This window comes from Primulina huaijiensis, unplaced genomic scaffold (genome assembly GCF_012295235.1).
Source record: "Primulina huaijiensis isolate GDHJ02 unplaced genomic scaffold, ASM1229523v2 scaffold42781, whole genome shotgun sequence".
NCBI classification, from domain to species: Eukaryota; Viridiplantae; Streptophyta; class Magnoliopsida; order Lamiales; family Gesneriaceae; genus Primulina; species Primulina huaijiensis.
The window spans coordinates 111,084-128,166 of NW_027360306.1; the positions used below are offsets into that span (position 1 = coordinate 111,084).

General features: G+C 31.7%; 1 protein-coding gene and 1 pseudogene across 1 annotated transcript; one reads left to right on the forward strand and one right to left on the reverse strand.

Annotated features, from left to right (window-relative positions):
* Positions 1-12,823: 12,823 nt before the first annotated feature.
* LOC140969782 (1,4-dihydroxy-2-naphthoyl-CoA thioesterase 1-like) lies at positions 12,824-14,803 on the reverse strand. The gene is made up of 3 exons (XM_073431237.1): positions 13,941-14,803; positions 13,380-13,571; positions 12,824-13,168 (listed from the first exon to the last, which is right to left on the reverse strand). Exons 1-3 carry the CDS (start codon positions 14,088-14,090, stop codon positions 13,016-13,018), a joined length of 495 nt encoding a protein of 164 aa, XP_073287338.1. The 5' UTR covers positions 14,091-14,803; the 3' UTR covers positions 12,824-13,015.
* A 603-nt stretch (positions 14,804-15,406) lies between these two features.
* Positions 15,407-16,873, forward strand: LOC140969775 (pentatricopeptide repeat-containing protein At5g48910-like; annotated as a pseudogene).
* The last annotated feature ends 210 nt before the right edge of the window (positions 16,874-17,083 follow it).

The following is a 17,083-nucleotide window of genomic DNA, read 5'->3' on the forward strand; positions in this document are numbered from 1 at the left end:
CTTGAATAATAATAATATCACAAAAATTTGTGTGAGACAGTCTCACGGGTCGTATTTTGTGAGACAGATATCTTATTTGGGTCATTCATTAAAAATTATTACTTTTTATGCTAAGAGTATTACTTTTTATTGTGAATATCGGTAGGGTTGACCCGTCTCACATATAAAGATTAGTGAGACCGTCTCACAAAAGACCTACTCTAACAATAATGCGAGTGGTAGAGGAAAGGCGGGTCGGATTTTTTATTTTTTTTGATTTGTTAAATTTATTTACTATATGTAATAAAATTATAACTTTATTCAATTTTTAGAAATTTAGTTTAGGCTTTTATTTTGGCTTTAATTAATTTTAGTTCTGTTTTTAATATCACACACGAGGGAGACAAGCCAAACAATTAAGGCCCCCAGTTCATACCCAAAAGCATGTATGTACATGCATTGAATTGTATCAATCAATACTAGCCACGAGACCAACCATGTAATATTTATATTATCACAAAAAGTAAATTTGGCAAATTTTAAAGTATGGGATTTATATCACATGCATGAAAGGTGCAGCACCCACAATAAATTAAATAAATTTAATTTTAAAAAAATAAAGAGAGATGGAAAAAGAAACTGGTTTTAAAACCATTTGTGTCGTTAATATGCAAATTTATCAGCAAACTTTGACTACATTAATATTGCCCGAAACAACGAATGAAAAAGGGGTTGACGTTGTTATGACATCATAAAAGATTAATTTCGAGCTGTTTTAAATACTTTTTTTTTTATTACGGCAATATCATAGATTATATAAAAAACACAGCACAAGACTTGCGCCAATTCATAAATTTTCATTGCAAAAATGTGTGTTAAAATTAATCAACATCTGCATAGATTGCTCTTGGTTCATTACATAAATAAATAAATATTCGATCGAATTATTCAGTCAGAAAAATTATCAATTTGTATTGCTTATAATTTTCGAAAATACAAAAATTGATGCTCGTACTGTTAGTTGTCCCACGTTGATTTGATGAAATATCCGAGAGCTGCATATATAGACTTGAACAATCATCTCCCTTGAGCTAACTCTTGGGGTTGAGTTAGATCAAATGATCAATCTTAACATGGTATCAGAGCCAGGTTCCACCGTTATGAGTTGGGCTGTCTATAATTCGACCACTCGTTCTGCCATTGTTGGGTCATTTCTAAGCTTCACGCTCCAGATGTTCATTCCTGGACGTGAGAAATGTGTGTTATTTGTCCCACGTCGGTTGGATGAAATATCTGAGAATTGTATATATCGACTTGGACAATCCTCCTCCTTGAACTAACTTTTGGGGTAGAGGTAGGTCCAACGAGCAATCTTAACACATACTTTGGTGAAAAAATTACATTGAGGGACGCACAAAGCTTACACTTTGCAACTCCAGAATAGAGGCGGAGTTGGCGATAAATGATGTGGAACAGCTAGCTGAAGCCAGGAGAAGATTCTAGGCTACATAATACCATGTAGTTTGAATCATTGGATGAAGTGGATCCCACGTTACACGGCATTTCCCTAGACAAGACATGTTCATATCATCGTATGAAAATTAAAGTAAAAACACACGAAGCCCTTCAAAGGCCTACCTCCAATTGAAAGGGAAAAACATGCATCAACCATTGGCAAGGCGCGACCAAAATCAAATCAAAAGAAATATGCTGTGCATACGGCAATTATTTTCGCTCGTTATGCTGCAACGAGTCTATGCCTGTGAGAGGCAGAATCATGAGAGAAAACATTCAACAAAATATTCCTCAAAGGGTATTCATTGGTGGCCAATGACAAAAACCATGAGCTCTACATCATGCGAAAACGGAAAAAGCTGTGCCGTTTCATTGATGAAGAGCGGACCTGATGATGAAATTTTGGCGCGTGATTGGGTCCATGGCTACTGGGGGACCAGCAGTACGAGGCCATGCCTGGAACCTTTTTCTTTATCTAAAACCGTCTTAGGAGTAGTACCTGCAGTGCAATGCCAATGGCATCACAATACCAGAAAATTATATAGACAAAGTTTTGAGTTTGATGCATAAAACATTTACCTCCAAAAATCTTCTGATCGGCAATTATATGGTCAACAGCATACACAAGCGCAATCGTTCCCACTAAAAATGAGATGTATTTAGCTGCCATTTTTTACTCCAACAACTACAGAATTCAACCAAATAAGAATACAGTTATGCCCTAGATAGTAGCCTAATGGACAATTTCCAAAAGTAAAAGAAACTCAAATAACAATGAATATAACTCGAAGTTCGAATAAGGCAGAAGCAAGACTCAGTGGCTATCTAATTCCCTTCTGAAGACAAGATGGTATCAAATAATTAAGAGTTGGACTAATCATCCATAACAGCAATATGCAAAACTCACTTGAATAGGATGCCAGTCAAGTGTGTAACAACTAAAGCAATAGAAATTGAATTCGATCCTATGCCTTCTACGGAACTATAGCATCATACCAATAATCTAATATCCACCCCCAAACTCAAAGCAAAGTTTAATGTAAAGGGAATTGAATAAATACTATCTGGATATAAACATGGGAGAATGGGACATAAGCACGGCAGTTATTTATTCCAAAGATGAATAATCTCAAATAAGAACATGTAATTATCCAATGTTATATGCCGATGTGAATATGAATACAAAAGCTAAACTTCAATAATAGACAAGGATAACGTAAAATCATCTGACAAATATACAGGCATAGTGAAACAGATCATCAAAAAACATTTCTCCAGTTCAACTTCAAATAACTTAAACCATCATCTACTCATACAGGAAAAAGCATGCAGACACAAACATAAACAGAACAACTGAACAAGACCAAAGTCTCATTCAATTATATCATAAAATGCAGATCCTCATATGCACATATCTCAATAGCATGAGTTAGCAACAGCAGTTTGTGTCTTTCAAAGTTGAGTGAGATGTTAAATGACTTTTCTTTATCAATCATCAACATAACCATAATCATTTAAAAACGATGCAAACTACAAGGCACCCAAGAATCAAGTAGGCCACTATCTGAGGGAAAAAAACAAACAAATCTCAAAATGCAGAAACGCAAATAATCTTTCTACAATAGCTGCATCGCCATACGGCAATGAGAAAACAAGCATTATCAGCCATACTTGTCTCGGTGTATCCTCTCGAAAGAACAAATTTATCCTACACAAGTAACGAATTAGCACCAAAACAAAATTTCGTGAACGAATAGTAGTACAACATACTAGCAACAAACAAATCCATAAAATGCGCGTGCTTGCGCCATCAAATAATTAGGCATCGCGCGCGAAGCTCTATCTCTCAATTAAGGGCAGCAAGATATGCCATAAATCAAGATTAAAAAAAAAAAAATAGCGCGCCCCTAAATCAAAGAAAATGAGCGAAAATTAAAAAAAATTGGGCCAGATTTAGGATTACACGGTAAATTCTGCAAGAACATTTTATTAATAAAATATTTCGCGACTGTTGACAATAAAAGTGTGCAAAAAGTTTGTCTCAACAACCTTACATTTTTTTTCAGCAAGAAATGCTTACAGCTATTTTTAATATCAAGTAACATTCTGATAATATCCACTTAATACCAAAAAAAAAAAAAAAAAGAGAGAGAGAGAATTATTATATATGTTTTTTGACAATTACAAAAATAATTTGATAAATAAAATATTAATAAACTGACAAATTCGTACACGAATTATTATAAATATCTCAATTAATACGTGATTCATATACAAAAATAAATGTTATTTTTAAACTAATTTTCTTTTAAATCATATTATCTTATTAAAGTCAATTTAGTACACTTTTTTATTTTTAAGAATATTTATTATTGGTTTTTTAAAAATATATATTATATTTATGATAAATGAGTGTCGTACTTTTGTATTAAATTATAATTATTAATTAAGTAATACAAACATATCTTAATATATAAACTACATATTCAAATATAATATATTTTAAAAATATTTCTAAACACGTAATAAAATAATATTATTTTAGCCGAAAGTCTCAAGTTGTATCATCGTTGATTGTAACACTGATTTATTTATTGGATTTGTTCGATGTTGGACGTGGCCTGTGGAGTAGTTGGATTGGAGCAAACTAAGTTAAAATTGTCTACATATTTTATTTTAATGTCTGTTTATTATTTATTAATCGAACTAATTATGAAAACTTGTAAAATAATATATATCAGATCAACAAGAAACAATCATGCACAATATCTTCAATATATCAATCAAATAATGTCATGTTTTCAAAATCCTCCAAAAATGTTATGACCAAATATTTTAAATTTTCTTAAACGAGATACATGTCATCATTCAAGCTAACCAAAAACACCATTGAACGAGACCGGGCTCTGTAACCCAGTGATTACGGTAAAAAATGATGTACGAGGGGGAAAAAATACAAACCTATCGAAAACATGAGCGTGAAAATGAGAAACAACTGGAAAATCCTAAAGTCCGCCATTTTTTCAATCCTCTATGAATTGAGTGAAATGTTTTTAATGTGGTAGTGGGTAGGGAGGGTAATTACTGAATAAATATTTTAGAATTCTCGGAGAGTTTTTATGATGACTTGGTCTTTTATATATATAATATAATAGAAGATGACATGGCATAACATGTGACAAGTCTAGTACAAACACATGTCCTAGACAAACACATGTTAGGACAGTAAAAATAAAACAAATTTAAAAAAGAAATACAAGTTGATTATAATTATTTTATTTTTACGTGATAATCAAATGTAGAATATTGTCATTTTAATCACATATTTGATCCATTATTAATTATCATAACAATCAAACAAATCCATTTCTACCAAAATAATTGCAAAAAGAAGTGTTGCTACGTTTGTTTCGAGAGATTTTTATTCAATTTATTTGCAAACATAATATATATATATATATATATATATATCCACCCCAAATATATATATAACACCAATTAGTTTTTACAAAAATAATCTATTCATTTAGATACGTAATAATTTTCGTATAATTTATTCATAACTACAATATCTAATATACTTTAAAAATTCTTATATCATATATATATATATATGATATAAGAATTAGTTTTTACAAAAATACTCTATATTCATTTAGATACGTAATGATTTTCGTATAATTTATTCATAACTACAAAATCTAATATACTTTAAACAAAATTTTATGAACCAACTCGATCCATTAATGATTATGATTGTGATTCATGTACGAATAGTCATTATTTTACACATGTGTATTTACGTCGTTTGATATTATTCATTATTGACGGACAAAGAAAAATAAGTCTCGATCGAGAAATAAATTAAAGTATGTAGAAGAAAAGAAAGTAAAAAACTGGTTATTTTTATTTTTATTTATTTATTTATTTGTCTCTTCAATTTTCGAATTATGATAAAAATGATCGAACAGGAAAGCATTTGCAAATATTATTTTGGGGTTTGGGATCGTCGTTAATGCAGATTCCGGACCCGCAACCGAAAAACTTATGGCAGAAAGTGTTGCAATAATCGTTATCTTCTTGATTTTTAGAATTACAACGACCAATGCTATATCCCCCGTTACAGTCTATCTCCCCTCCTGCCACATTAATTTGATAAACACCTGCAAATAAAATGATAACATTATTTCTAAAGAGTAACCATTTTGAATTATAACTAACCATTATGGAAATCTTGTAAACTGAAAATTTGTTCGTCGAAAAATTTGAAATTTCAGACCATAAAATTTTGGTACATAAAGTAGTCAATGGTGAAGAAAGTGATAGTTACATGGACAACAGTGAGAACTCTAAAGTTTACCATTTTACAGAAAATGATAGTTACATGTAAATATGATATAGGGAAAAAATATACTTACATACGGAAAACATGAGCACAAAAATGAGAACCCTAAAGTTTTCCATTTTTATTTATTCTCTACAGAATTTTGTGTGTTAATATGAAACAAGTTGATTGGGGTTAGTGCATGTTTATATAGTAGTATTTGACACCTTAAATCTGCAAGTACAATTTGCATCTATTTTAAAATAGAAAGTGAAATGATTAACATTATATATATTGTTATAATATGATTTTTGAAATTAATCAAAATTTCATATTTTTACTTTCAAATGATTGACTTAATTTTAACAAGAGTAGGTCTCTTGTGAAACGAACACAAAAAAAGCCTATAAAAATAATATTTTTTCATGTCATTTTTCTCACTTAAAATTATATATGTCAGCACGCATACAAAAAAGCCTATAAACAGTAATATTTATGCATGATGATCCCTGAAGTATGTATACAAAATTCACAACAAATATATCCCAACATATAATTTTAAGTGAGAAAAATGACATGAATCATGTATTGTATATTTGAGCCAAACACAAGATGTATAAAAATTTGGAGACAATCAATGCATTATCTTGACACAAAAACTCTTGTGAGACGGTCTCATGGATCAATTTCGTGAGTCGAATCTCTTATTTGGGTCATCCATGAAAAAATATTACTTGTTATGCTAAGAATATTATTTTTTATTGTTAATATCGGTAGGGTTGACATGTTTCATAGATAAAGATTCGTGAGACCGTCTCACAAGAGACCTACTCTTGTTAAAATTAAGTCAATCATTTGAAAGTAAAAATATGAAATTTTGATTAATTTCAAAAATCATATTATAACAATATATATAATGTTAATCATTTCACTTTCTATTTTAAAATAAAAGCAAATTGTACTTGCAGATTTAAGGTGTCAAATACTCCTATATAAACATGCACTAACCCCAATCAACTTGTTTCATATTAACACACAAAATTCTGTAGAGAGTAAATAAAAATGGAAAACTTTAGGGTTCTCATTTTTGTGCTCATGTTTTCCAGATGTGAGTATATTTTTTCCCTCTATCATATTTACATGTAATTATCATTTTATGTAAAATGGTAAACTTTAGGGTTCTCACCGTTGTCCATGTAACTATCACTTTCTTCACCATTGACTACTTTATGTACCAAAATTTTATGGTCTGAAATTTCAAATTTTTCGACGAACAAATTTTCAGTTTACAAGATTTCCATAATGGTTAGTTATAATTCAAAATGGTTACTCTTTAGAAATAATGTTATCATTTTATTTGCAGGTGTTTATCAAATTCGGCACGCACACAAAAAAGCCTATAAACAGTAATATTTAGCATGATGATCCCTGAAGTATATATACAAAATTCACAACAAATATATCCCAACATATAATTTTAAGTGAGAAAAATGACATGAATCATGTATTGTTTATTTGAGCCAAACACTAGATGTATAAAATTTGGAGACAATCAATGCATTATCTTCACACAAAACACTGCTTTCGATTAGATTAGTAAAATACTGTTACAAAAATTAGATTGAGGTTTGAAGAAGACTTAGTAAATATTTTTATAATATTAATCTTAATAAATTTTGAAATATGAGGTGACACATGATGTTGAAGAGGGTGGGGAGTAATCGCTGGTGTTAAGAGGTTGTACGGACAATGACCGGCTTCTGACAGATACGAAGCGGAACATGAATGTACCGATATAGAGATTACATCAAATAGGTTATCTTTATCTGATTTTGGTGTGATAATAAGGGAACTAATTTAGAAAAATATTTTTTAAAAAAAAAAACCATTTTCCTTAAAAAAATATTAAATGAAAATCAGAAGAAATGCCACTGAAATAGATTTTATGTTCTTCTCTAGCCTAAGAAACAGGAAGATAAAAATTAGATTTCCCGCGTCTGAGAATGGAAAGAACAAATATTTACGACGATAATGTAGAAAACCTAGAGCCAAAAAAATTGTAAAAAATAAGCATGGAACACACTTGCACCTTCCATCCATCCTAATCGTTCTATAAATTAATTTACCTTCAAATAAATATAAAATTAATAAATAAAATTATAAAAACACGATATAACTATCAATATTCAATTAACCCGATTTTTCCTACCCGCCACCTTCACCCAATTTGTTAATTATAAGTCAACATAAAAGCCACCCGTTCTGCCCATAATTGGGTCATTTGTAAACTTCACGTTCCAGATGTTCATTCCTGGGCGTGAGGAGGATGTGTTAGTCTCACATCGGTTGGATAAAATACATGGGAGTTACATATATGGACTTGGACAATCCTCTCCCCTTGAGCTAGCTTTTGGGGTTGAGTTAGGTACAAGTTCCAATCTTAACAGGTAAAAAGAAAGAAAAGAAAAGAAAGTAAAAAAAAACGGTTTTTTTAATTTTTTATTTATTTATCTATTCAATTTTCGAATTAAGATAATAATCGAACAGGAAAGCATTCACATATATTGTTTCTGGGGTTCTGGTCGTCGTTAATGCAAAATCCAGACCCGCAATTTGCCCGACGACAGAAACCGTTGCAATTAGCGTTATCTTCATGATTTCTGGAATTACAACGACCAATGCGATAGGTGCCCCAGTTACAGTCTACCTCCTCCCCTTCCACATAAATATGATAAACACCTGCAAATGAAATGATAATGGTGAAGATTTTGAATTTTAACCAACCGTCGTGGAAATCTCCTAACTTGAAAATTGTTCGTCGAAAAATTTGAATTTTCAGCTGGAAATACAAAAATCTTTTGATGATAAAAGTAGTTAATGGTGAACAAAGTGATAGATAGTTACATGGATATATAAATTAAGGAGAAAACCCTGAAGTTTGCCATTTTACAGAAAGTGATAGACGTTACATGTAAATATGATAGAGGAGAAAAAATATATACTAACCTACGGAAAACATGAGCAGAAAAACGAGAACCCTAAAGTTCGCCATTTTTATATACTCTCTGCAGAATTTTGTGTGTTAATGTAAAAAAGGTTGATTGGGTGCAATGCCTTTATATCGGTTAGTGCATGTTTATATAGTAGTATTTTATTCGTATTCATAATCTCATTCATAGTCATAATCTCATACTATTCATAGTCTGTATATAATAAAAAATTATTCGTATTCATAATCTCATTCATAGTCATAATCTCAAACTTTCATAGTCATAATCTCATTCATAATCATAATCTCATACTCTAAAATAAAACATTAGTATGAGATTATGACTATGAATAATTTTTATTTTCAGATGATTGTCGTAAGTTTAACAAATCTTATATAATATAAATGGACGTTTATCGTAAAAGAACAAGTCTCCAGTGAGACGATTTGACTTATGTATATCCGTAAGACAGATCGATTCGATCTATATTCACCATAAAAAATAATATTTTTGACATATTGATTAGCCTGCATACATCATGCAAGAGACCAATCGTATTATTAAGATTCAGATTATGTGGGATATGCAAAGGTATGGGATGGAACACACTTTGTACTCCAAAGCAAGGAATCATTCTATCTTGACTATCTGCGTTTACGGCTCACCAGTACTGAGTGGAACTCATCCATATATAGACCAAATATATATTCTCGAATTCTAATATATCAATATCAGATTTTGAAAAACTAAAATGATGATTATTTTTATGTTGGTAGTCCAAAACAATACATACGAGCTCTATGACAGATATTTATTTATTATAACAAATATAGTTGCATATTTGAGTTGATAATTATTTATCATAATATAACTTTTAAATAAATATGATTTTTTTAAAAAATTAATCCATTAAATAAATTAAATAATCTTGAAAATAAAAGTATGTACGTTATTGATTTTATTAATGGTAATTTTTTAACCATAATCTTTACTGTTAATGTTTTACCCCGTCGCTCCTCAACGATTGGTTTTTTGGTACATTTTATGAGCTTACTTGTTTTGACACTTGAGATCGAAGGCCTTTTTCGTTTTTCGGTTATTTGTTATTTTTGGGGGGATTCTGTATAAAATTAAGGGAAAGGATGATTAATCGTGAATTCCTAACTTCTATTGTTATGTTAAATCCAAAAATTGTGATCTTTATTAATTAATGAGATATTGTTGTTTTTGCACCAGGATATAATGACCAGATCAGATGTATAATATATAACTTAAACATATGAATGGGTCTCATATGAGACCGTCTCACGGATCTTAATTTGTGAGGCGGGTCAACTCTACTCATATTCACAATAAAAAGTAATACTCTTAGCATAAAAATTAATACTTTTTCATGGATGATCCAAATAAGAGATCCGTCTCACACAAGTTTTTGCCTAAACATATATGATAAATCATAAATCATAAAAATTCGAAATGTAGAAGTACTATTATAATGTCATGTCGAAAAGTCCAGAATTCTCATCGTTAAATCATATGTCGAGATTGGCAAACAAAGTTGCCCACCATCTAGCTCAGGAAAATCCGAATCTTGTTTGGAATGATTCCATTGTAATCTACCTATAATTGTACGTAGTATTTTGCGTGAAATAACAAATAGTTCAGTGAGGCTCACAAATCCAACTTTGTTTATAGATTTATAGATGTATAAAATCTCAATGGCAATGTACTCCACGGGAATTGAGATTTTGCAATATTAGTCCCCACTAATAGTAAAAATTCAATAATAACAAAATTGCAGAAAAAAATAAAAGAGAAAAAGTTTTTGCACCGAAACTGACAGAACGATGAATAATATATAAATAAGTAATAAAAGATAATGATAATAGAAAATTGAATAACTCTAATTTATTGTATGTAAATTCAAGTCAAACACTTGATGTATAAAGATGTAGAGACAATCAATGTGTTATCTTCCCATCAAACGATGTAATTCTTCGATCCCATAATAATAATAATAATAATAATATAAACATTAAAGTTTTCAAACTATGATAAATCAGATAGTCGAGCACGCACAAAGTTCACTCGGAGGGGCGAGACAATATCCAGTCCCACAATCGATCCCACGACAGAAATTAATACAAGATTCTCCATTGCAAGGACCAATGTAATAGGACCCAAAGTTGCAGAGCTGAACCTCCCCTTCTACATATATGTGATTAATACCTGCAAACAAAGAATGCAAATTTATCTGTCCACGCAAAATTATAAATTAAATTTATTGACAGAAAAAATAAATAAATAAATAAATATCTAAAATTATACCAAGGTAGTTAAAAAAACTAAAAATTAAAATTTTCTCATTTAACACAATAGAGATTATATTAAATATTTTATTTATTTTTGTGTGATTAATTATAAGCTAGGGAACTTGTGTAAAATAACGTTTTACTCAAAAAATAATTTAAATTAAAATCAGAATTTTGTGAAAATATTACAAAGAGGGGGAAAAATTAAAGAACACACCTGTGGAAAACATGAGCACAAAGACGAGAAATAACTGCAAAATCCTAAAGTTTGTCATTATATATCTTCTCTTCAGAATACTATGTATCATTAATTAATATAAAAAAAGGTTGATCGGGTGCAGTGCTCTTCAATGTTTGCTGGTGCATGTTTATATAGTAGTATTTATTTGAAGGTTTAAATTGGCGAGTACAATTATTTTTCTTTCTTTTTTTTTTTTTACAGCAAGTACAAATTTTTAATGTATTTTAAAAAAGGCAATGCAATTATTTGATTATATATATGATTTTACAATTAACAAGATCTTTTTTACTTTCAGTCAGCCAACTTTTCTTATATATTTTGAACAATAGAAAGAAATTTGTTCTATTTAATTTCAAGTAAATCAAAATATTATTTTTCACATATCATCTTTCCATCCTTGGAAATTACTTTAAAATATTAAAAAAAAACTAGAAGGAAACAATTTAACGAATTTACTCAAATATGGGAAACTATTTCAATAAATTTCAATTATTCTAATTTAACGGAGTCAATAAATTTTGAATAAAAATATAATTTAACGAATTTAGTAAGAATATTTAATTTTTAAATATATATATACACGAACACGAAAAAAAATAAAGAAAAAAATCGATTAATGATTTCTTCCCGTAAATCAACAAAAAGAAAACACATATAAAAAAGAAAAGATATAAAGTAAATAAATACAATAAATTCAAACATCAAAAAAATTATATAATAAATAAAAATCATCATGCTATATTATTAACAAATGACTTATTTGTCATTTTTTGGGTATTTGATTTGGTTGCTATGATCCTGTTGACTTAGTCAATTTTATCAAGTAAAAAAAAAATAAGGTAAAAACTTGTGTGAGACGGTTTCACGAGTCATATTTTGTGAAACGAATCTCTTATTTGGGTAATCCATGAAAAATACTACTTTTTATGTGAAGAGTATTACTTTTTATTGTGAATATCGGTAGGGTTAACCCGTCTCACAGATAAAGATTCGTGTGACCATCTCACAAGAGATCTACTAAAAAAAGTGACATGAGAAGATGAATCGTAGCTATACGGTTCGAACAAAAATAACTAAAAACTATATACAGTATGTAATTACTTAATCGATATTTTCATCATAATTATTGATAAATTAAGTATTATTTGAAATGGATTCTTTTCTAGGGTTTGACTTTCTCTGTCTCTGGATTTTTTCCAAAGCATACTTAAATATCACTCTTGAATTTTCTTTAATTTTAAACTATTTCATTTTATCTTCGCTGCGCTAAATTTTATTTATGTTCATAACTTACCACTCATTGAATTAACATAATAAACATTATTAAAATGTATTTTTGTATTTGAGTAATCGGTTAAGATTACTTGAAAACTTATGTTCCCAACCCGCAACTTACATTAGAGAGCCTACATCAATTTTAATTTATCAAGACTGTGAATTGGCTCATTTGGTTAGATAAATATGCAAAAGTTTATTATATTTGAATTATTTAATCATTGGATATATACAATTACATTTGACCAATGGGAGTACAAATATAAGCAATATTAGGCTCACAATTTGGCGTATTTTTTTGAGATTTTCAGCAGCAAATGTGGCAGATATATACAATTACATTTGACCAATGGGAGTACAAATATAAGCAACATTAGGCTCACAATTTGGCGTATTTTTTGAGATTTTCAGGAGCAAATGTGGCAGATTCTGGCACTGGTAAGTTACAAAGAAGAGTAACTCGTGATGATGCTATTAATGTTTTAACTTCAGTCTTGGAAGGATCATATTTCCACAAGTTAACCTCCCATACCTGCTCAAAAATACCTCCATAGCTTAGTCATATACATCATTTACATAACTAAATTGTTCTAAGACAAGCCCACGTATGTACATGTACTCTATCGTGTGCCTCTGTGATCGGTGAGATCAAAGGCACAAGATCTTACCAACGCTTGGTACTCAGAAAGCAAATCTTGACTTAGGTGAAACACAATACCAACAAATTAATATGGGTATTCTACCTGAATGGTTTTACCAGCATTTACTGGAGTAGCTTCAGCGATGACAAAGTCGCCCAAGTTTGCGCTTTTTAAATGATTGATGCTAAGATGAAGGCCTGCCACTCTTTTAAGTCCAGATGCAATGTGAGCTCCAATGCTAGCCAGTGACTCTGCTATCAAAGCCGACACCCCTCCATGAAGCACCTTGAATGGCTGCACATCCACATCTCAAATTCTCAATCGCAATGCTCAATTCACCGATCATGTACTTACTGTCAATTTACAACATATCAACATCTTTTACTATATATCACAAAAAAAGCATCTTAGATTAGCCATCTCTAGCTTCTCGGTGTGCTATTTTCTGTATTTACAAGAAGACTTGTTGAAGTCTTTTTTTAGCTACAGAATAGTTTTGCAATTAGTAACTTTTCCAGTGTGTTGACTATGTCACTTTAATAGTTTAATTACATAATGGACGTTGAGTATTCTACCATTTAACGAATGAAGAACAGTATATTCAAATTTTACACCGTGTGTGCCTTGTTGGCTTCAAAAAAGACCAAAGCATAGGAATATCACCTGACAACATTTCGAGTTGATCCGAAGATGGCCTGAAACTTTTTTAGCTGAAATTTCGTCAAGCTCGAAGCCGATGGTATGAAGTGGCATGTCCAGAAGCTCTGTCTTTGACGGTGGCGGTGGCGGTGGCGGTGGCGGTGGCGTATCCATTATATAATCTCAGACTCTTGATGAATTTTTTGATTTCTCTTCTTGGCAGGGAGGAATGAGCTCTCTCGCTCTTTACCAAGTTAGATTAATTGGTATCCAGCTTGCCACATAAATATAATATTGGTGTGTGAATCTCAACGAGATCAAGTAACACGAAAATTGTCAAACTAGGCAACTCAATGATTTAAAAAAATGAATCAAATTTTGAATTCAATATCAATTTCTTTTTGTTATTTCTCGACCTGAATTCAATATTTATTTCATTACGACTACCAACCAGTAAAATTATGCCTGCCAGGTAGTTGGGGAGAAATAAATTAAAGATTTCCACTTTGTCAAGAATCTGACTCAGACCAATTTGGGAAAAGATCCTTGACCTGACCACGGTTCAGAAACTAGCTTTGATTCTACTAAAAGATAGAAACTGAAAAGTAGAGACTTAATAATTTGTTCAGATCCGATCCGGCCCCGACATTAATAATTCTAGTAACAAACCTTCAATTGTCAAACCAAGAAAGGAATCAAGAACCTAGGAGGAGAAAAAAAAAAGATGAGAAATCTGAACAACAAACGTCCAACGATCAGACTCTGAACCAATTGACAAGACATCCCAAAGAGTCCGAATCCGAATCCAAATCCAAATCCGAATCCCAGAACAAATTACGCAAATTCTCTATATCAAACATCGAATTTATATGTTTAGTGGAAAAACCAATAGAATAAAGAATGTTTTTTTTAAATAAATCAAGAAAATAAATAACATTTCTCTTATGCATGGATTATTTTTAAAAATTTCAAGATTAGAAAAGCATAGCTGCAAGAAAGTAGTATTTGAAGGATGGTAGAAGAGGAAGAAGACGGAGAAGAAAGAGTGCATCACTGATACGAAAATGCTCCAACATGAGAATCGTCCAACAGATCCACGCACAAGCTTCATTCATTTTCACCTTTCATTCGATTCTCTCTCGTTTGCTCTCTCCAAAGTTCTGTGCTTTGCTGCCTACCGGAACATAGACTACGCGAGAAGGCTGCTTTCGGAAATACCGTATCCCAAGTATATTCGCATATAATACAGTGATGAGAGGGTTTCTGACGCAAATCCCATCTCAAGAACCCGTGTTCTTGTTCAGAAAATTCGTTCGAGATAAATTCCCGAAACCAAATACATCACCCTGGCTTTTATGTTGAAGTGCTGTTCGATTTTAGTGGCGTTTCCATATCACATGCATATAGGAGACCTTATTTCTGCATATTTCATGCTATTTGTTTTTAATTTTTGTGATTAGGTTCATACTGAACTCTTTTTTTAATGTTTCTTTCAGGTTGAGCCAAACAATGTGGCACTTGTAGGTCTACTATCAGCTTGTGCCCATGGTGGGCTGATCTCTGAGGGTAAAAAGTATGGGTCTAGCGTGCTTGAGTCTGGGAATGAACCATCCATGGAGCATTATGGCAACATGGCAGATTTGTTGTGTCTGACAAACCAGATCGCAGAGGCTTATGAATTTGTTGAAAGTATGCCAATCGCCCCAAATCCAGCAATATGGCAAACCGTACTTGTTTGTTGCAAGAACAATAAGATGAATCACGTTGAGATTGCAGCAGAGCGGCTTCTTGAATTAGAGCCACTAAATGCTTAGAACTTTATATTACTTTCAAGATTGTATGCATCATGCTCAGATTGGGGGAAAATGAGTGGTGTGAGGAGACAGATGAAGGACAGGGGCATCAAGGCTCTGCCTGGTTGCTCCTCTATCGAAATTGAGGGTCACGTGCATGAATTCGTGGTGGGAAAATGGTCCCATCCGGAGGCAAAGGACATAAAAATTGTTCTATTAGAAGTATCTGAAAGGGTGTCAACCCTGGATTGCAGCTATATTGCAGAATGTAGGGGATGCAGAAAAGCAAGAAGCTCTTTGGGAGCACAATGAAAGACTGGCTATTGCTTATGGTTTGTTGAAGTCGAAAGTGCCTGTAGTGATCAGAATAGCGAAAAACCTTAGGGAGTGTGTTGAAAAATTTGAGGGGAGTTGATTTCATTGAGCTTGCATCTGTGATATCTAAGCATTTTTATACTGAGGCATTCGAGTTGTTTGTGGTTATGAGTTGGGCTTTGTGGACAGAAATTTGTAAAGGTAAGCATGCTGCGAAGGAGCTTAGTAGCGAAATTAGAATTGATAGGATTTACTCCTTCCTGAGCGCTTTTCGGCAGCATGGTACGACTTTGTCCACCAGATTAGTTTCGGCCAAATGTGTGAGTCATTGTTGGGTGCCTCCAGCTCCGAATAAGTTGCAACTAGACGTTGATGCTGGGTTTGATGAAGGAAGAAACCGGTTCAGTGTTGGGGCTGTGATCCGAGATAATAATAGTAGAGTTTTGGGAGCTTCGGCTTGCATTATTTGTCATCCGGAATTGGTGAAAGATGCGGAGTTATGTGCTATCAGGTTCAGCATGGAGTTTTGTTTGAATCTTGGTCTTCCCGATGTTAATATTTTCTCTGATTCGATACTTGCTGTTCAAGCCATTAGCAGCTCCTTAGTTGACCTTGTTCCGAGTGGAGTGCTCACAATCGACATTCTCAATATGCTAAAGACGGATGCTTTCTTGTCTATCAAACACATGCCAAGATCGGCCAACCGAGCTGCTCATCGGATAGCTAGTGAAGCTTCTGATGTTTCTTCTTTTGTTGTTTGGTGTTCTTGTGATATACCAGTTTGGTTACTTAGTATTGTAAATCAAGATATCCTGAACTAATGAATTTGTTTTACTTTTAAAAAAAAAACTATAACTTCAGTTTTAGATGCAAATTATTTGAGTGGGTTGATAAAAAAAAATATAGAAGGTGGAACGTCTAAAAAATAATAATTGAATAGTGCATTGTTTCAAAAGAAAACACGAATAGAAAAAGAAAAAAAATGGTTCTTTAAGAAAATACAAGAATTTAGTTCAACATATCTCTAAAACATTATCTTCATAATAAATCTAATAGCAA